Here is a 19636-nt window from a genome sequence, read left to right as displayed (position 1 = left end):
TCCTATTATGCTTTCTTTAACTGGGGGAGGTTGTCCTTATCTTCCTCTAGAAGAATCTGAAAAACCAATATACCTGAACTAGACATCAGGAATGTGAAGTCATCCTGAAAGCATCGTGTCATGCTTCTGATACATCCGTCTTCAAGATTGTTAACTGAAATGTGGAAGAACAATACGTGTTACGTCTTCCTTCTGTTTGTGAAGGAATTGTGTGACTTGTTCTCCTGAGCAATAACAATCCTTTAAGGTGATGGTGTAACTGGATCCCAGTTTCTTCTAGGTGTCTTTGCTATTGTGAGATACCATCAAGCTAGGTATCTATGATATTCCTTCTGGAGCAGCATAGACAGTCACAGGGGAAATTCAAACCAGTAAAATGCCAAAGTTATGCCAGGACCTGAACCAAATAATGCATCACTACTGAAAGGAAAGTGCAGTCAGGAACAAGTCTTCTAGTTAAAGCAGTGGCAAAAGGAATTGCGATGGAAGGAATTCCTGCCGGATTGCTCCCTCGGTGATGAGCAGTCTCCACCTGCTGGCCTGCCTGTGCTGAGTGAGCTGCAGAGAAATGCTGCAGGTGTAGGATGAAGCTCTTACACTGCAGAAATTTCATCTCCACAGCTTAAGAAAATGTACATAGCGGCCTATGGCTACGAGAGGTTAAACCTGAATCGGAGACATCCATACTTGGGGAGTGGTCTGGTTATGTTTGACTAGCAGCCGTGCGCAGGACAGAGTTCTCTTCCATGCACATTGCTATACTGTTTTCAGTTTCTTTCTTATCATTGGGTCGTTAGTTTGTTTCCTTTCTGTATGTGATACACAGTAAGAATGCCTCGCTGGGGAGCATCAATATGGATGTGTGTGTCCTCAGGTATTCTTCCTGCCAGCCACTATAAAGACGAGGTAAGAAGAGGTTAGAGCAGCACTCCTCTCCTGGTAATGCCTGCAGCAATCCCACGTGGAGTAAGTAAAGCCTGAGCCTGTAGCTGGAAAGAAGACAACTTAACAAGCCCTTGGTTTTTTTATTTCATGTACCTTTTCTGCCCAAGGAGACAAAATGTTGAAAAGATGCAATGTGATTATCTTGCACGCACACATATATATATTGCACTGCAAAGCTGTAGTAATTCCCAATCATAAGTCTACACTAGAGAAGAGTAGGTCACAAATCTAAAATACATCAAGCCATTGACATGGAAGGCACAGGAAAGGGAGGGAACGCACATGGAGGATAGGAATAGCTGGCATTTGTGCGGGCTTTCAGCTAATCGTACAGTCATAGACTAACTTGAGGTGGAAGGGGCCTTAGCAGACCATTGGCTCCATCATCTTGCTTAAAATGAATTCGCTATTGAACTCAGGTTGCTCAGGACCTGGGGTCTTGAAAGCTTCCACATTTTCAAAGTGGTTGGGTGGGGTTTTTTGCAAATTAGGGGATCCCCTATTTTACCATGTTCTAACTGTATTTATTCTGTTCTTACTAGTTTGATACTAAATATGCCCTTAGTGCCACCATTTTCTACTAAATGGACCTTTAGAGCTGGGAGAGGGCCCAGGGGCGGCATCGTCCCGCGTTGTGGTGCCCTGGCCTCCCTAGATGGAAGCTCACCTTTACCAAGCCTCGGTCACCCACCCGAGCTCCTAGGCCAGCAGCCCGGCGTGAGCCCTCCTGCGCTGGCCCTGTGAGGCGAGGGCTCCCCGCAGGCCTGCCCGGCCCGTGCAGGGTTCGAGGGGGTAACGCTGGCGGCCCCTGTTCCCCCGGAGCCCTCAAAGTGGACTCGCCGCCCAGGGGTGAGGGGCAGGCCCCCTCCTCAGCCAGAGCCTCCCCGCAGTGGGGCCCTGCGCCACCCTCGGGGCATATCCTCCCCGAAGCAAGGCCCTGAGAAAATCTCTGCCTCGGAGATGCATCTAGCCAGAGCAGACCCTCCTCCTCCTCCTCCCGCCCGGCGGCGACTCCCGCTCCTCTCCCTCAGCGCCAGACGCAACCCCCGCCATTCCCCGTCGGGGCGTGGCTCGGCGCCGCTCGATTGCTCGGCGCTCCTCGCCCTGGCGGGCGGATGGCGTCTGCGCTCGGCGGCGCTGCCTGGCAGGGTCGGAAGCAGCCGCCGGCCTGTCCGCCGCGACTCGGCTCGGCTCGGCTCGGGCGGGCTCCCGCGGCGGGGCTGAGGCGGACGGGCGCCGCCATGGTGTAAAGGGCGGCGGGCAGACGCGAACGGGCAGGAGCCATGAACCTGCTCCCGGCCAACCCGCACGGCAACGGGCTGCTCTACGCCGGCTTCAACCAGGACCACGGTGAGATGGCGGGGCCGGGCCGGGCCGGGCCGGAGGGGGGGCGGGCTGCGGGGCGCGGCGCAGTGAGGGGAGCTGGGCGCCGCCCGGCACGGTGCCTGGGGATGGCCCGGGGTTAGGTGGGGGTTCCTCTCTCCCGGGTCTGGCCCTGGGCAGCCGGTTAGTGCCGGCAGAGAGGTGGCGGTTCGCCGTTGGGAGCCCGGCGGAGGTAACCACCCGGAGCCGGTGAGGGGAGCGCGGCGCTGGGTCTGGGCCTGCCGCGGCTCCCGGCAGCGGTGAGTAACCGGGACTCGGCGTGGGCGGCCTCGGGTGCGGGCGGGCGGGTGGCCCGGGGCTTGTGATCCCGTCCCTGGGGAGGCGGCGGGCGGGCGGGCAGGGCGCGATGTCCCTGGCTGTGACTCCCTCATCTTCCTCGCCGACGCTGACAGGACGGCCGAGGTCCGGTCGTTGTAGTTCTGTGGTAGGTGTAGCCCCCGCCTGAAACAGCGGGGAAGGCTGTGTTTGCAGGGATGATTTAACCCTTCTCCTCTTGTTTTAGCTCTGGTGTGCTCGTGTGTGTGTACCCAGCTACTTCGGAGAGAGTTGGTTGGGTGGAGCGGGGGGGGGAAGAGGAGGAGGAACAGGCGTGCTTCATGTGCATCTTCAAATACATCTGCCTCTCACTTGGTGGTTTGGTACTTGCTGCAAGTTGAGCTGCTTAAAATTGGCTAGCCTCCCTCTGTAGTTGTATAAGTCTGCCTTAAATCCTGTGCTTAAAGGGATGTTCTTTTGAACCTGCATTACTGAAAAGTTAACTCACAAAATGTGCTTTCTCAGTGTAAGTACTTTGCATTCAAAGTTAATGGGGTAATTTCTTCTTTTCTCTCTCTTTTTTTTTTTGTCTTTTTGGCCTGATTTGTATTTTAAATATGGTGGTTAAAACTACTAATCATATTGGCAGACAAGTTCAGAGATATGAACCACTGAAAAGCTTCAGAACCATATGCTTGGTTTGTTTCCTTTTCTTTGTTAGAAAGGGGAAGGCCTTTTCTAGAAAGGGGGTGATATGCCTCTTCTCACATTTGTAATATAAAAATAGCACCAGTCTTATGAGTAAGTGTCATTTTTGTGGAATAAGGAATAGAAGGTCATAATTTTGTAACATCCTTCTGTCTTAACAAATACTACTCTTGCCTAAGACAGTCTTGCAGCTTCTGTCACCGTAGACCATAGTTCATATACCTGTTGCCGATGCTGTTGAGGTCGTGTGTAAATGCAAATTATTCTGTTGATCGTAGTCTAACATCTCTGATGACACTTTGTCAGTAGTATATCAAGCTGTTAATGATGTGAGCTTCTTGGTAGCTCTTTTCATGCTATCCTGTTGACTTGAAAATAATAGAATAGGTTTTCTTCAGCAACTCTGCACTTCTTTTCATCTTGCATTTGCAACAGAGATGGATAAACAGATTTTCGACGATGAGCTTCATTTCAAATCTGCAGGAGTCTGTAATGAAGCGATAATATTTGTTTGGCCTGTGATGGGGCTGGGTTATAGAGAGAACTGTGTAAGAAGATGAGTTTCTCTTTTACTACAAAATGCCTTTAGAACATCATTTTAGTGTGTAAAACTTCTTCTTTGTTGCAAAGATTTCCTTAAATTCTGTAGCAATAAATGCAAAATAAACACTTTTTAAAATAATGTCACATCCAAAGTATATTAAGGAATTTGTCTTGGGAATCTGCGAGCTGATGGTATTCAAGTCCCATCCTACCTAGCCTGACCAGCCAATTGAATAACAACAAAGAACTTGAAGAAAAACCACGTTTGGCTTTTGTTTGCAGGCTCCCGGAGCTCTTCCTACTTATAAATGATGACTTTTGAACTGTAGGTAGTGTGCTAACATTTTACTAGTTTAGGGTCTTTTAAAAGTGTTAAAGGTAATTCTTTGGCTGCTCAATGAAGAGTAGGTAAGAGGAAAAGCTCGCTTCTTCCTTGTTGCTTCTACCAAAATAGAAATATGAGTCACTTGAGTGCTGAAGCTTAGTAGTGGGTGTCTGCATATATTGTCACAATAACCTAATTTCTTAGTAATTTAGGACTAGCCAATCCCGTAATGATAGGAAGATGGGAGGAATGATCTAATAAGTCTCTCCAAGTCGTAACTTCCGTGACTGACCAGTGATGAAGCTAGCAGCTGCAGTTTTTCTGAAATGTGCTTCCCTTACTCTGTTTTGAGTGATACGGTATTTTTATATTGAGTGCCTTTGCCACTTTTTTGTTTTTTTTAAATTAAAAAATAAAGAATCACTGTAACCCCAAAAAACCCAGAAGGCCCATGTTGCAAGGTGTTCTCAGTTGTTTTAAAACAGAATACTCTGACTTTAGGTTCTTAATTTCAAGCTGGGGTACTCCTGATTTTAAGCACTTTTCTAATGCTTTCAGAAGGACATTAAAGTGCTTTACAGAAATGAATAGACAAAACATCATAATAAATTACCACACCAGAAAGTATATGTGTAAATTGCTGACAAGTTTCTCTTTGATCACTGTTGTAGTCTAAAGCTAGTTTGAAAACTGAGGTGTGGACTTGTTTTGGTATTGAAACACTTGGCTTATTCATTCGGTCTCATTTAGCAGACTGAAATACTTGGCTATAGGACCCTATAACTGTTAGTAGGATTCTGTGCTCTCTGTCATGGCTTTAGACAAAATTTGCTGTTGTGAGGAAAACTAACGCACTAGGAACTGTGCTTGCCATGGTCACTTCCCTAGATTTCACTGTTGCAATTTCTGAATCTTGTGCCCCAAAGCCTGCAGATTTCTTTATGTCAGCTTGCCCTCTTCAGCTTGTGGCATCTTCTGCGGTAGTTGTTAATTTAACCCTTCCTTTGTCTTTGGTTTTAGAAAACCAAATAAAACCCTCTGTGGTGTCACTGGGACTGTTGGCAAATAGTGCTTTTACTGTAGGAACAAGCACAACTGTGGGTTAGGGTAGTAATTCTGTGGAGATTCAGTATTCCCTAGCACCTGAATTAATTGATTTATTTTTTTTAAAAATATCTGAATTGTTTTCTGTTGGTGGCTCTTTGACAGCATGTCTGCCCCTTCCTAAAATGAGATGCAACCTTCCTGTGGAAGGAATCATACCTATTACTGCAGCAATTCCCTCTTCTGGCAGCCTTTCCACTGCTCTCATACATAAGAGCTTGCAAGCTGTAGCTGAGCTGTCAAATTTGTGGTCCCACTGGTAAACGCTGGGATCAGTCAGATGGGGAACACAGGGCTCCAAAGCTGTTCCTGTAACCTGGAATTGAGTGAGCAGCAGTAATCTTCCTGTATGGTTTTCTTCTTGTTTGACTCAGGAGTTGCCATGACTGAGAACTTCGTATCTCTGTCAGTAATGATCGACTGTGTGGGGAATATCACCGCTACTCGCGTTCCCTCAGTTCTGGTGTATTGTCTCTGGTTTAAAATGTAGGTGTTCCCAAGACATTAAAAGCAGCCCACGTCTTAGTCACGAGGTTAGCCCTGCAGAAAAGCTGGAGTGGTGCTACAGGAAATGTAATGTCTGCATTTTATTGCATTAGGAGTGCTCCGTTTGGGTTTGTTACAAACTGCTGATATTAAAACAAGTAAAACTTTACAGTGTTCTTTTACTATAGAACAGCTTCAGCATCCCTGTCTCCTGGAAATACAATATTGTGTTATAAAAATGTTGCTGGAAAAATAATTATATGGATACATACTACAGCTATAAGGAACCCATTAGTTCTCATCTTGTACAGTACTGTTCTATGTAGAGATAAATGCTTTCATTGTCATTTGATTTCTAGTTATCCTAGTAAAGTATATTGCACAAGGTGGCAGCTTATTAGTGCTGTAATTTCACCACAGCACACTCTTATGTATTCGCGTGACAGAGCAAACTAAAGAATAACACACTGAGAAGGGAGGAGGTAAAATGAATATGGTTAATTTAAAAGCATCTCTTTCACTGTTTTTGTTTCCTTTCCACACTGAAGGGTGTAGAGATGGATCTTGTAGTAATTTTTCCATTGTATGTGTGAGTTCAGTGAATAGGAACCCTTAGAATGCTGCCAAACATACACCCCCACACCTCATAAGAAGCTGGTCTGTGAAGCAGAGGATGTGTCTGATGCCTTTTTTTGTTGCTGTTACATTTTGGTTGGGGGTTTTCACGTTTGGTTTTTTGTTGTTGTTGGTTTTGCAGAGTGGTCCTACTTGGAATGGCACTTTTGAAGTATTAACAAGGAATCTCAAATTGGCTGCATTATTTTTCCCAAATTATGGAGTTTTTAAATGAATACTTTTGTCAAGATCGATTTTATCATATGTTTTTGTATTGTTATGTGAGAACATTGATTTTTTGTTCTGTGTTATAATCAAAAATAAAAAAGTCACTGATTGTATTGTTTCTTCTGACATCTTAACTTGCATCAAGGTATGAGCAGCAGAAGACATGTATTGAATGTTGCTCACTTGCTCTCCAGTGAGCATATGCATTTTTTTAAATTGAGCTTATATTAAGCTAATAGTATGCAGCCCCCGCGGTCGGTTAGTTGCCTGTGTTGGGAGGACCGGCGCTGGCTGTGGTGAGCCTTTAGCACCAGGAGTACCTGAACCACTCTCTTGCAGTGTGAGCCTTTTTGCCAGCTTCTGAGCCATCGCTGCACAGCAAGCCAGTCTTGTGTGCAGGAATCATGGGTCACCAGGCTACCAGCAAGTGGTTTGGAGACCTTATGTTAAGAGTGAAGACTTCCTTCCCTCCTTCCCCTGTGATTTTTTTGGGTACTGGGTTTGGGGAAGGGCTGCATTTAGACATAGCTCCTCAGTTGTTACTTGGGGGGGTTAAATTGTTGCAGTCATTGCGGTGCATAAGAATAAAACCAGATTAATTTGAATATCTCTGTTCCAGTACCTTGAAGATCTTACCTGGATTTTTGATATAGTGCATATAAATTGTGTAGCAACTAATCTTCTGTCAGTCTGCCTCTAGCAACAGTAGCTGCTTCTAACTCCACACTGGCATTTCTTTATATTAGTAACTGCATTCACCCATTAGCAAGTAAAACAGCAGGGCAGGATACTGGTAGTTTGGTGGATTCCACTAAAAAGCCACATGCATAATTCTGTACGTAAAAGTAACTAAAATAATTCTCCAGAGTATTTTAATTTGCCTTCTAATCAGTCCCTGGTTTAGATTTAAGCATGTGATTTTTGCATCTGACAGTAGTAGGCTCTCATTAGAGCATTTTTAAAAACTGCATTTGAGAAGCTTTCTTCTGTGGAAACATGAACAATGGATCATACTTCATATAGTTGTAATCACAGTGTAAATTTGGATCTAATAAGAAAGGAGGGGGTTTGCTTCATAATGACTGATGGACCATAAAAGTTAAAATGCAGATTTCCTTCCCTCTGTAGCGTATGGCATAGGATACAGATGGGTTGGGAATTGCTCTCCTTTCCTTCCATTGTTTTCTCACCTGTCTAAAAAGAATACTATGAGTAGAGGCCAGCACAGAGGACAAGTTCGCTAACGGTTTTCACTTGCAAACACTAACAAAGCCTGCAAATGGTCTTTGGCCTGAGTTTAACAATGCAGTTATGCAGTAATGCTCTCTTAACCCTCTGGCTCTTGCTTAGTTCTCGAGTGTATCTTGCAATTACTATATATGTGTATATCTATGTGCTTTTTACTACAGGGTGCTTTGCATGTGGAATGGAAAATGGATTCCGAGTTTATAATGCAGATCCACTCAAAGAAAAAGAGAAACAAGGTAAAATGCTTACTTATTATACCATGCTAGTTCTGTGTTGGAAGCTCAGCCTCTTCTTTTTTTTCTGTAAGGTTCTTGCTTCGCTTTCCTTGTTCCATCACTGGAACACTTTGAATAAAGCCACAAGAAGGGAAGTCCATGCTGGTCCTGAAGGGGCTGTCACGCCACTGCCAGGTGTTTACGTGCTATTAATTTGCATAGAGCTGGCTGCAGAAGCTGAATTGCATTAGCTGTTGCTAATGTTTGTAGACCTGGATAGCAGATAAGTTCCTTGGTTATTCACAAGTGGGAGAAGAGTTGCTCGCTGTAGTGATACTATGTACCATGGAGAGAAGTTGTTCTGTTCTTGCGCAGCAATCTGGATGATCTAGTACAGCAATAAAACTACTGCCTTTTTACTGATCGTAACATTTCTCGTACTTGCTTAGAGTTTTGCTTGTGAGAGCACTAGTGAGCTCTAAATTTTATATTCTCTGTATGCTTAAAAAATTTGGGAGGATCTTAAGGCGATAAACCTGGTATCATGTCTTTACAGAAAAGACTAGATGAACTATATTAGCAGGTAGTGTGGTTTTTTTATCAGAAAGCAAACATAACTGAGTCAAAATAAGGGAAAATAAAAACTAGTCATGTGATTTGAAACCTAAATAGAGGAGGAAAGCTGCCATGCTAAACAGGTTTCCCAGCATTTCCAGCCTGTTGTGATAGAAAGGATTTAATAAGAGGAGAAATGCATTTAAAATATCAATTCCTATGAAACCAGGCATGCTTTCACTTTCTAGTGCTGTAAGAGACTTCAGTAGCTCTTCATGTGGCCAAAGCTGACAAACCGTTTTCTGTTCTTAATACTAAATTCTTTCATAAGCAACATGTCTTGGGACTGTCATCTGTGATCGTGTGCTAAAGGGTTCAGGATTCAAGTTGAAGTCCTGCTGAGTTCCTTCTCAAAACTCTCCCTGCCAGTAGCTCTGGACAGATTTCCAGGACTCCTATGGTGAAAAGTTTTAATCTTAAGAGTCAGATTGCCTTTCCTCTGTGGATTCTGGCGATTGCATAGGTACACAGAGAAATCTTGTTAATCTTTCATGTGTATTTAAGCCTACCTGAGAGAGTCCCAGATGGAGCTTGTCTATTTGATTGATTTCTGTAACCAAGTTGTAGCTGTTACACCCTGGCTTGTCTGTTGTATACCCAAGATTTCCATGAGGTTACCCATCTAAGCGTCACCTGTCAGAACTGTAAAGATACTGGTGAAAGTGTCTGTTCTAACATAGATTCAGAACACATTGCACGTTCTTAAATTATCTTGGGTTATCATTCATAAATATTTTATGACTCTTTGTCGTGGTGATAATACCTCTTCATAACAAAATGTGCTGTCATGCTTTAAATGCTTTAATGGCGTTAAGAGGAGGATCTGGTGCAGAAGAGGATAGTGTCCAAATACAATTGTTCAGAAAGGAAAGTCGGCCGTCAGAAGTGGTGGTGAAGAAACCGCAAAGACTTGTATGAAATCCAAGGCTTGAATCTCTTTCCAGGCATCTACCTTCAGTGATGTGTAGTCAAGTCCCGACATAGCTTCCTCATCCAGATGTACTGCGGTACTTCTTAACATCTACATCCTTCATGCATATGCCTACATCTTTCCATGGCAGTGCATCCTCCCAGCTTCTTGGACATTTCTGCTCTTTTTCTCCCATCCCTGTTTCTGACAGTAGGTCTCGCTTGAGTCCTTGTGAAATTTAACTTTTCCTCCAGCTTTGAAATGATTTACTAGGTTCGTCCATTTTTCCTGCTGTAATCTGTCAGTGTGTGGAGGTGTCGGACAGTCTTTTAAAGTAGAAGCTTGTTTTTAACTGCTCACCTGCCTTGAAGGCCACAGTTACAGCCTCTCCTCCTGACAGTTCAGTGTCCTCTTCCCAGTGGAATGCGAAGCATCCCTCTAAGCTATGTAAACAAAGCCAAGCCCCCACTCAAATGTCATCAAATCGAAAAATTATTTTATTATACAATCCCCTCGTTGATGTTTTGTTCTTCCACTTGCACTATAAGCATGGCATCTTACTGTACCTCCTCTGCAGCTGAGATTCTCAAAAAGGAAAAAAACCCCTTTTCCTTGCACTATAAATGAGAAGCTGTCTGCACCAGCTGATGTCTCTTGCTTTCACCATGTCTCCTGCATCGAGTGGAGGCCCCTGGAGCTAGACCGTACTTCTTACCTATTCAGGCAGCTCTGGGTGTGCTCCGGAGAACAGCACGAGAGAGTCTAGTTCAGTTGCATCTACGTGTGGTTTGCGTTCTTGCCTCAAATCCACCAAGTCTAGAAAGACAAATCCCCTTGCAAATAAAAAGGTTCATGGCTAATGAATACCGCTGGTGTTTTTCTAAATGCATGGCATTAGTGTAGAGCTACACCAGACTTGGAATGTGTGAGGGGAATGAGTTGGAGCTAACTGTGGACAGTCCTTCTAAACATGTGTACAAACCCACTGTGTAATAGAAATGATCGAGCTGCTGTGATGATATTGCTTGATCTCCTCTCATACAGTGTGTTTTCATATAACTTTAAACCCTTGCTGGGCTTTTTCTGTATATGAAAATGAGGCCTGTCCCAACTGTGTGACAAACAGTGGTGATCTTCATTGCCTTCTTCCCAGGTGCCTGAGAGACGTGCTTGATAACGTGAGCTTTTCTTGTAACAGAGGTAAAAATTAAATGGCATTTTAAGAGGTTCTGACACTTCTAAATAAAATACATTTGTCTTCCAGAATTTCTAGAAGGTGGTGTCGGCCATGTCGAAATGTTGTTTCGTTGCAACTATTTAGCACTAGTAGGTGGAGGAAAAAAGCCGAAGTACCCACCTAACAAAGGTGAGTCTTGAGGAGTAGGTCTTGTAAATGCGTGCCTTGCTATCTGTGTGACACTGCCCAAAGAACTCCCAAACCAAACGCCTTGAGCTGGCGTCTGGTATTCTGAAGGTTGGATGCAGGGCGGGTTGCAGCAGGTTTAAGTAAATGTGGTGAAGTAAGCTGCGTTACTGCTGTTGCAGTGTTAACAACCAGTCTGAGATCTGGTGTCAAAGTCCGTGCTTCTCACAGGTAACTTTGCAAAGAGACTCAGCAACCTGAGGGGGAAGAGGTCCCAGCTAGCAAGCTTTGTGGGAAAATATGCTACTTTATTTCTTTGATAACCCTCAAAGCAAAAGAAAAAAACCTGATATTGTCTTTAGAAAAACGTATTTTTATTGTTAGAGTTTACCAGCTCCTACCTGCACGAGTCATAGCATGAAAGAGCAGGTTGATATGTAGTAGCTAAACACCTTCTGGTCAGCAGGATGCCGATGTGTAACTGCTTGGCTCTTGATTAGTCTTGATGCACCTCTTGATTAGTCTTCTCGGAAACTAGAAGTTGTTACAGGGGAGACGATGTGGCTCTTTGGATATGCCCTGATGATCTAATGCACTCTCTGCACTGTTCTAGTGATGATCTGGGATGACCTGAAGAAGAAGACTGTCATTGAGATAGAGTTTTCTACAGAAGTCAAAGCAGTTAAGCTGCGAAGAGATAGGTAGGTACAATAACGTGTTTCAAAGGCGCGGCCTGGCTTTGTATGCTGGTCTTTGTCATTTCCAGCTGTTTGTAGGAAAAAGATCCTGCTTTAACACCTAAACACCACCAGCAATTAAAGGTAAAACAGGCTTTTGGGGACAAGCACTAGGCGTTAAGAGATCACAGCTCGAGTATACCAGTATCTGGAACCTTGGTGCAAAGCCTGTGAGACTGTCTGGCCATTAATGTAGGGAAACAGTCTCACGTGGCTACTGCTGACTGTTTTTCTAGGTATGGAGGAGCGTGAAGGGAATTCCAGCTGTTCTCTAGAGCAAGAGCATCTCTTAGCAGCTGGAACCTGTGTTTGTGTGGGCGGAGGGGTTCTGCTGTCACAGCTTTGGATAAAAGTGCTTTGCAGGCTCATAGGTGCAAGGCTGTAAGTCTGCTGTGAGGGAAAAAAGGAACGTAGCTGTTGAATGAGTTGAAAGCCTTTGCAGATCTGAATTAATGTATTTGTCCCTGTTTTACCCGCCCCAAGTCATAGAACTTCTCGTCTGTTTCAGAATTGTGGTAGTCTTGGACTCGATGATTAAAGTTTTCACATTCACACACAATCCTCACCAGTTGCACGTCTTTGAAACCTGCTACAACCCTAAAGGTTAGTTCTGTGTGGGGATTGGGAATGGAAGCAAGTTTGTTCTGTTCTTGACATGCCGTTTACCTTTAGCTGCCTGAATAGGTTTCATTTAGTAAGTCATGAAACAGTTGATGTACCACACTATAGTCATGCCCTTTGGAGATGCTTTTGTGTTTATAAAATGGTTATTAAAATTTATTAATACTTGGCACAGAAAAGCTTTTTCATGTACTCCTGTTTGTTAGAGATTTTATTTCTATAAGAGCTATATGCTTTCTTCTGTAAAGAACTTGTAAACTTGATGTATTTTGTGCTGAAAGCTTAATTATAAACACAAACTCTTAAAGTGCATCATTCCTCTTTTCCAATAGAGCTAGAACTGTCCAACAAACTATTCTCTACGGCCTCAAAAAGAGCCTAATTGGCAAACTGGTATTGTTCTGTTTCAATAGCACGGTATGGCTCTGTCTTCTGGTGAAAGGAGCAGAAGGTATCCTGCACTAAGCCGAGCAGTAGCGCCCCAGGCTAAGTACTGTCTAGTGCAGTGACCTGTAGGCGTGGGAGGGGAAGGGCTTGGGGTTGACGGAAGGAAACGCTTTTGTTGCAGAAGGCTTTCTTGAAAAAGGGAGGTACTGTCTGGAAGGAGAGCCTTGAGAGGAAGAGGTGAGCATACCCCCCCACCCCCCCCCCGTAAAGTGCACAAGGCTAGCTCTGTACGTGCAGGCGTAAAAACAGAGGGGTGTGATCGCACCGTGTGAATGCCTGTCCGCGGGCAGAACTGTGCCCTGCTCTGCAGGCGGTGGGAGCCCAGAGCACGCGGCCTGCCTGGGGATGCTGAGGCGGCTGCAGAAAGGAGACTTTGTGCTGGTGGCTCGCAGCTACAGAAACGATGGAGCCAAACTCTTCTCAATAGTGCCAGAAGTAGACTAAGGGTGTTGGCCACGTGTGCTAGCTTGGGAGGATCAATGTGGACAGCAGGAAGATGGTTTCTCTGCCAGGCGGTTTCTGAGGCTTGGAGTCCCCAGCGCTGGAGGTTTGCAGGCCTGCTAGAAGCAAGCGTAGGTTTGCTGGCTGCACGCAGGGCAGCACAGCCTAACTGCAGATTCGGCGTGTGGGCCAGTGGGCATATGGTGGAAGGTGCAGTAGAAGAATGTTGTTTCTCCAGATGCTCGCTGGCTGCAGGCTGGTTACAGGAGTTTATTTGGTACCAGCAGAACTTGGGAGAGATGTGATTTACCTTAAGCTGCCTGCAAAAAGTTATGAAGAAAGAAGTGCAAGTGCCATATAAGAACCAAGTTCAACCATGAATTAATAATAATCAGTCTTACTGATGGAGAAGAAACTAAAATATCACCTATTATAAACTCTTACCCTTTTTGAGCTGCTAAGGATACTTTTTTTTTTTGTGTTAAATAGCTTTGCTGTAACAGACTGATGGAGCTGATCTCTGAAAACATCCAGATTTTGGATAACCACAACTAGATTACTTTGAAATAAAGTGATGAGAGCAAGTTAAAAATTATGCTACTCCCCTACTTCTCTATGCTCTGCACTTATGGACAGATCATGTTTTGGGATACTGCAATAGCCATTAAAATGCAATTCTGATTTACTACATGTATGTTCATTTATTTGGAAATTATGGATATTTTAGAAATTTATGTTTGAAAACTTTATTAGGTTATGGGAACTACACAGTTACTTTGTTGTTGTTTTTGTCTTTTAGGTCTCTGTGTCCTTTGTCCAAATAGTAATAATTCCCTTCTTGCATTTCCTGGAACACACACTGGGCATGTGCAGATAGTGGATCTTGCCAATACAGAAAAGCCTCCTGTTGACATACCGGCTCACGAAGGAGTCTTGAGCTGCATAGCTTTAAACCTGCAGGGAACAAGAATTGCAACAGCATCAGAAAAAGTAAGAGAAATCTCTTCCTCCCTCTGATTTACTATGTGTGCTAGTGTCGTAACTCCTGCTAAAATAGGAAGCCGCATCCTTTCCTAGGAAAGACATAGAAACGAACTGGAAAATGTCACTGAACTACACGTTCTCAGTCTTTACTGCTCCTTTAGGCTAACCACATGGCAATGCAAATGCCGTGCCTGAGGTAGCGTTTATGGTTCAGCTGACTGTAGCAGTGACTCTTCAGTGACATTTGAATGAGATCTGGCCCAAGCAGCTCACACTTCCTGTGTTCTTCAATAAATACTATTATTTTTAAAAATAAAGGGGGGAAGGGCGAAGCTTATTGTCACTGCCTAGCGCCAATAAACCCCTTTGGGCTGGGCTGATGGAGTGCAAAGCCAGCCGCAGACCTGCCTGCTCCCTGGGAAGGTTGGTGACAGCTGCTAGTGAGCTTCACCCCCAAGGGCTGATTGGGTCCACAGGAACGTAAGGGAGACGTACACATCTACCTGGGGCAAGTCGGGTACTCGCTGCCTTCTTCCGCTCACTGAACCGAGTTTCTCAAGGAGCTAAATTAATCCAACAAGTCTCTGTTCAGAACAGTTTCTACTGCACAGCCTATAGCTCAAAAAAGCTTAAAAAAAGAAAATGCAGCCATAGTCTCTCTTAACTATTTACTGCATGTCTTCTAAACAAAGCTCTTAAAGCTGCCAAGTCTATTGCTAAATAGAATAATAATCTGTTGCATTTGTATTGAGACATTCCTCTTTTTGCATAGAGAAAAAGTTCAAACAGCTTTTTCACATTGAAATAGGAGTATGAGCAAACCGCCATGCTGTAAGCAACATCTCCAGATCACATCTTAAAGCAAAACCAAGCTGACAGTTACCTCAAGCTTCCTCTGCTGGGTTCTGTTATTTACTGGTGTGCAACTGGAGAGATGCATTTGTTAACCAGGTGTACAACACACGTGTAGGTGGCAATGTATACCTATTCTTCATCAGATGAAAGTACTGCTGAATTGTTGATCACTTTATTTGGGATACAGTGACTTGTTTTGCATCTCTGGTGTCAAGCTTAGCTTACTCTAAGTGAAGTACCATTTTCCAGAGCAGTAGTCGGTCTGTAACCTGACTCAGCAGTGGGGGTCTCTCAGATTTGGATCAATACAGATAATGAGCATGTGATAGGTAACTGATTCTTCTAGATTACTTCAACTGAACTAATTGTAAGACAAGACCATCCACAGCCAGATTATACTTAAGTAAGTGGGGAAAAAAATTGCACAGTAGCACTCAAAACACAGAACCAAGTATGGGGAGCAAGAAAGAAACAACTCTCAGAACCCAGGCACAAAAGGCTGTACACAAGTCTACTCCAATGACCACAAACTAACGCCAGGGCTGCACTAGTGCTTTAGACTGTAACTGGGACAGAACTTCATTAGTTAGTAGCTAAATAACAAGGTTGTATACCAAAGTGTTAGAACACTGTGGTGATGGGTGGGGCAGGGAATCAGTATTTGTCCCAAAAATTAGCATGAAGAGAAGTTCTCTCCAATCTGCTGAGATGAAAAAAAACCCCAGTGGTGTGTGTAGGGGCACAGTGGTCAGAGAGACTTCTGGGATGTATTCTCAGATGTAAAGAGTCGTCTTGTCTTTTTGATTCCTTTTCCAGGGGACCCTCATAAGAATATTTGATACTTCATCAGGGCACTTAATCCAGGAGCTACGACGAGGATCGCAGGCAGCCAATATCTACTGGTACATTTAACTGCTTCTGCCTTGTGTTCTTGGGGGTGTTGTGCTGAGGCAGCCTGGTAAACGGCACCTGACTCACCTTCAGCAAGCAAAAGGGTGTTACGCTGCAGCGGGCATGAGGCAGAAGGCTCCTGGCAGCCATCGGTCCCAGGGCTGCTCTGGGGCTGTGCTGCTTCCTCTGTGCTTGGTGCTGGCAGCTGCCTGAAGCCTGGCACAGGTTACAGGGGTTGGGAGAAAAACCGACCTACCGCTGGGCATGCCTCTGCGGGGAATGAACTGTACCTGGGGGGGGGATACTTTGACTTCATACTGGAACATGGGGAATGCAACGATGCAGTCTAGCACTCCCCAGAGAGACCGGGATGAGCACTGGGGGCGAGTGGGGCGTTTATTACAACACAGTGCTGCTCTGCATGCAAGAGCCAAGGCAGAAGTTTGACTCTAACCCACTGCTGGAAGCGCTCTCCTGAGAGTGGGGAAACTTCCACTCTGGTACTGAGCACCACCGCTGGGTAGGAGCATTGCATACTTCAGCCCATCCCTGCCTGCACCTTCAGCAGAGGTCAGGTGTTCTCTTCCAGCAGCAGAACGGCCCACACCGCTTGTGTCCATGTCAGGGCAGTCTGCTCCATGGCCGGTCCCAATAAACCGGGTCGTGATGGGGCTGTTCATCCTATTGGTAAAGCAGGGTTGGAGGAGCCCTGGCTCCTCCAGGAGAAGAGCCGGCAGCACCTTGCCGGCCAGGCTGGCAGCTGCTCTAGGCAACCGCGGCAGCAGAATTGCGGACGCCAGAAGCTGTGGGTGTGTTCCAGTAGAAACACTGCAACTCTCTGTATTCTCTACAGTATTAACTTCAATCAGGATGCTTCCCTCATCTGCGTATCCAGCGACCATGGCACAGTACATATTTTTGCTGCAGAGGACCCTAAAAGAAATAAGCAGTCAAGGTAGGGCCTGAGCCATTTGGGGGGGGCTGGGGGGGGCCTTGACCTTTTAATCAAGTTTAAAACACTGGTCCTGTCAAGCAGAAGCAAATACCTCCACTGCTGGAGGTGGTGAGATTTATCTGCTGTGCTTGAGTGAAGCTGCAGATTTAGGACTATATAACTGCCAAATTTGCAGAGCTGTACAATTCCAGCAGGAGGTCAGGGTGGTTTTCCAGTGGCGATCTCTTGGCATAAATACACTTTGGGGACATTCGACATAAAGCCCTCTCTACTAAAAAAAAAATAAAAAAAAAAATCAATCCCTTTGGCAGTTTTTGCAGTTGCTTAAAAACATAAAGCCAGAGAGGTAGTTGTACTACCTCGGAGGAGAATCGTACATATTACCTGATACTTAGTAGAAGAAAATAAAAAGCCAATCAAAAAATAGCAACTGGTGTGAACCCTGTGACTTGTTCAAACACGCCAGCAGTTCTAAATCAACTCTAGTCACCACCTTACTAAATTGTTATGCCTTTTTCTTCTCTTTCAGTTTGGCCTCTGCCAGCTTTCTCCCCAAATACTTCAGTTCCAAATGGAGTTTTTCCAAATTTCAGGTTCCCTCAGGCTCTCCATGCATTTGTGCCTTTGGAACAGAGCCAAATGCTGTCATAGGTAAGTAACGGCACCTTCCCTGGGTTCTGTCCGGAGAACCAGGTTTTGAACCGCACTGGCTTTGAGCTGGAGGGAACGCTCAGAGGAGACACACTGCACAGCCCTGTCAGCTGAGAAAGGAGCTCTGGCTGCTCCACACTGCAGGCGAGTCAGGTCAGACAGTGCCCGGGGTGGAAGGAAGCCTGGGCGCAGGGCTGGGCTGACTGACGCTGCACGAGGACCCACTTACCTTGGGTCCCTCCAGAACACCTCTCTGCTCTGTTGGCTTGAAAGGGCAGCTCCAGCTCTGGCTGAAGGAGGAGTGGTTCCTCAGGAGCAGCTGAACTTAACGTGTTTGTTTTTGTTTCAGCAATATGTGCAGATGGCAGCTACTACAAGTTCTTATTCAACCAAAAAGGGGAATGCTCAAGGGATGTCTATGCTCAGTTTCTAGAAATGACGGACGACAAGCTTTGACTGAGTTGAGGGAGTGCATGGGTCAAAGTACAGCCTCGGCTATTCCACATCTTTGGAAGGACAGTATATGAATGTCCAATACTGATCAAGAAGTTTAGTGGACCTCGCTGAGAAGCCTGGCCCAACATGATCAGAACAAGCTCTGAAGTAGTGGACTACATATGTTTATTCTTATTTCTGCAAGTATTCATCATTAAAATCTCTTTGGGTTACTGTCATCAACTCAAGTTTTCAAGATGTGGCTTTCAACAAGCTTGTGCCTATTGGGTTTCTCTTAATCTAAACTGTGAAATGACTTTAGATTAAACACGAGTGCCTGCCACACTGAAAGATCTGCAGGGGGCTGTACAAATGTACAACTAGCCTTAGAAAAAGGGATGTGAAAACAGAAGATTTTAGGCATTGCTTTACTTTCGCTGAATGGCTGGGAGTGGGGGAAATACTACAGATCATGCTCACATAACATTCCACCAGCCTGGCTAGGAGTAGGAGTGCTGCCTCCCCCCTCCCCTGAGCACACCTTAGAGCAGAAGAGGTGACAAGTACGGAGCCATAGATGACTGCAGCTTGAGTCACGCTTGTCCTCTGAGCTGGTGTGGGGCCGGGTGGTGGGAGTTGTGGGGTCACAGACTGCTGCTCCTGTACACCTGAGGGTGGGGGGGAGCGGTCAGCACAAACGGTCAAAGGTGCCAAACTGTAGGTAGTAGCTGAAGGCACCTTTAGGCACTGGCTGACCCAACTACCCTCCTCGGTGTGTGGAGCAAGCACCCAGGGCACTCGGCTCCTGTATTTCTCGAGGTGATTCCTTCTGTAACAGAACAGCCGTTCCAAGTGTAAAAAACCACCCTCGGTACTGGTGTGACAGCTGCTTCCAGCACAATCAACGAATGAGGAGGCATGAAGTGTACATCTCTGCAATGGCTTTAACTTGCAAACTTTTTTTTTTTTTTTTAATTTGAGATGTTGCATACTAAATACTGTTGGCCTAGGGACAGTTAGGTTAGACTAAACAGACTGACTTGTAAACTTTCCCAAAATTGTTACATGGCAACTAATATTTACTGCTGGACTAAGGCACAAGATACTAAACTAGAAACTGGAATAGACACAAGCTCTCTGTTCACAGCATTAATTCCTGGGGGAGGGAAGGCTTGGTCTTCTGAAACGTAATTCCACAGATGCTTCAAACCTGACATGCCAGTTCACTCTAAGATCGTTTAGCTGCAAACTCTCTAAATTTGACAAGTTTCTTTTAGTGTCACGTAACATACTAAGGACTAACTTCTACGCAGGTTTTGATGTCAAGGTTGCATGTTGCTTTTATGTGTATTTAATCACAGAAATTGTTTTGCACACTTATTTGTAATATGTTATTTCTTTTAAATAAAAGTGACTAATTTTGCTGTATTCACTGATGATCACAGCCAAAGTTCCTACTGCCCTAGGTTTTGGGGAACAAATACGTAACTGAGGAAAGAGTGGTGGGATTGAAGGACAGAAACTGAACATGATGCCCATGCCATGTAAACACGACATCAAGTACACAAATTACTGCCCAGGACAAGTATGTACCAAAACAAGTCTAACTTCAGTGCAAACCCGTTCTTGTTCAGCACTGTTTACACCACAGCTGCTCTTCTGAAGATTCTTAACTT

General features: G+C 45.0%; 1 protein-coding gene across 3 annotated transcripts; it reads left to right on the top strand.

The window, feature by feature from the left end:
• Nucleotides 1-2024: 2024 nt before the first annotated feature.
• WDR45B (WD repeat domain 45B) lies at nt 2025-19388 on the top strand. 3 transcript variants are annotated; one of them, XM_075770594.1, is made up of 10 exons: nt 2025-2295; nt 8002-8076; nt 10845-10946; nt 11557-11644; nt 12189-12283; nt 13989-14179; nt 15845-15930; nt 16773-16874; nt 17404-17525; nt 17875-19388. In XM_075770594.1, exons 1-10 carry the CDS (start codon nt 2229-2231, stop codon nt 17979-17981), a joined length of 1035 nt encoding a protein of 344 aa, XP_075626709.1. In that variant the 5' UTR covers nt 2025-2228; the 3' UTR covers nt 17982-19388. The 3 variants fall into 3 exon arrangements, with proteins under 3 accessions (XP_075626709.1, XP_075626710.1, XP_075626711.1); XM_075770596.1 differs by lacking the exon at nt 2025-2295 and adding an exon at nt 2429-2567; XM_075770595.1 differs by lacking the exon at nt 8002-8076 and having other exon boundaries at nt 2088-2295.
• Nucleotides 19389-19636: the final 248 nt, after the last annotated feature.

The sequence above is a fragment of the Balearica regulorum genome, chromosome 18, assembly GCF_011004875.1.
Source record: "Balearica regulorum gibbericeps isolate bBalReg1 chromosome 18, bBalReg1.pri, whole genome shotgun sequence".
In the NCBI taxonomy this organism is placed as follows: Eukaryota; Metazoa; Chordata; class Aves; order Gruiformes; family Gruidae; genus Balearica; species Balearica regulorum.
The sequence above is the reverse complement of the archived record's forward strand: the minus strand, read 5'-3'. Positions and strand labels throughout refer to the sequence as shown.

Bases quoted from the DNA above. Each gene is read 5' to 3' on its own strand.
- WDR45B (XM_075770594.1), top strand. From the start codon at position 2,229: ATGAACCTGCTCCCGGCCAACCCGCACGGCAACGGGCTGCTCTACGCC. The intron at 2,296-8,001 runs GTGAGATGGCGG...TTTTTACTACAG, and splicing joins CGGCTTCAACCAGGACCACG to GGTGCTTTGCATGTGGAATG. The intron at 15,931-16,772 runs GTACATTTAACT...TATTCTCTACAG, and splicing joins CAGGCAGCCAATATCTACTG to TATTAACTTCAATCAGGATG.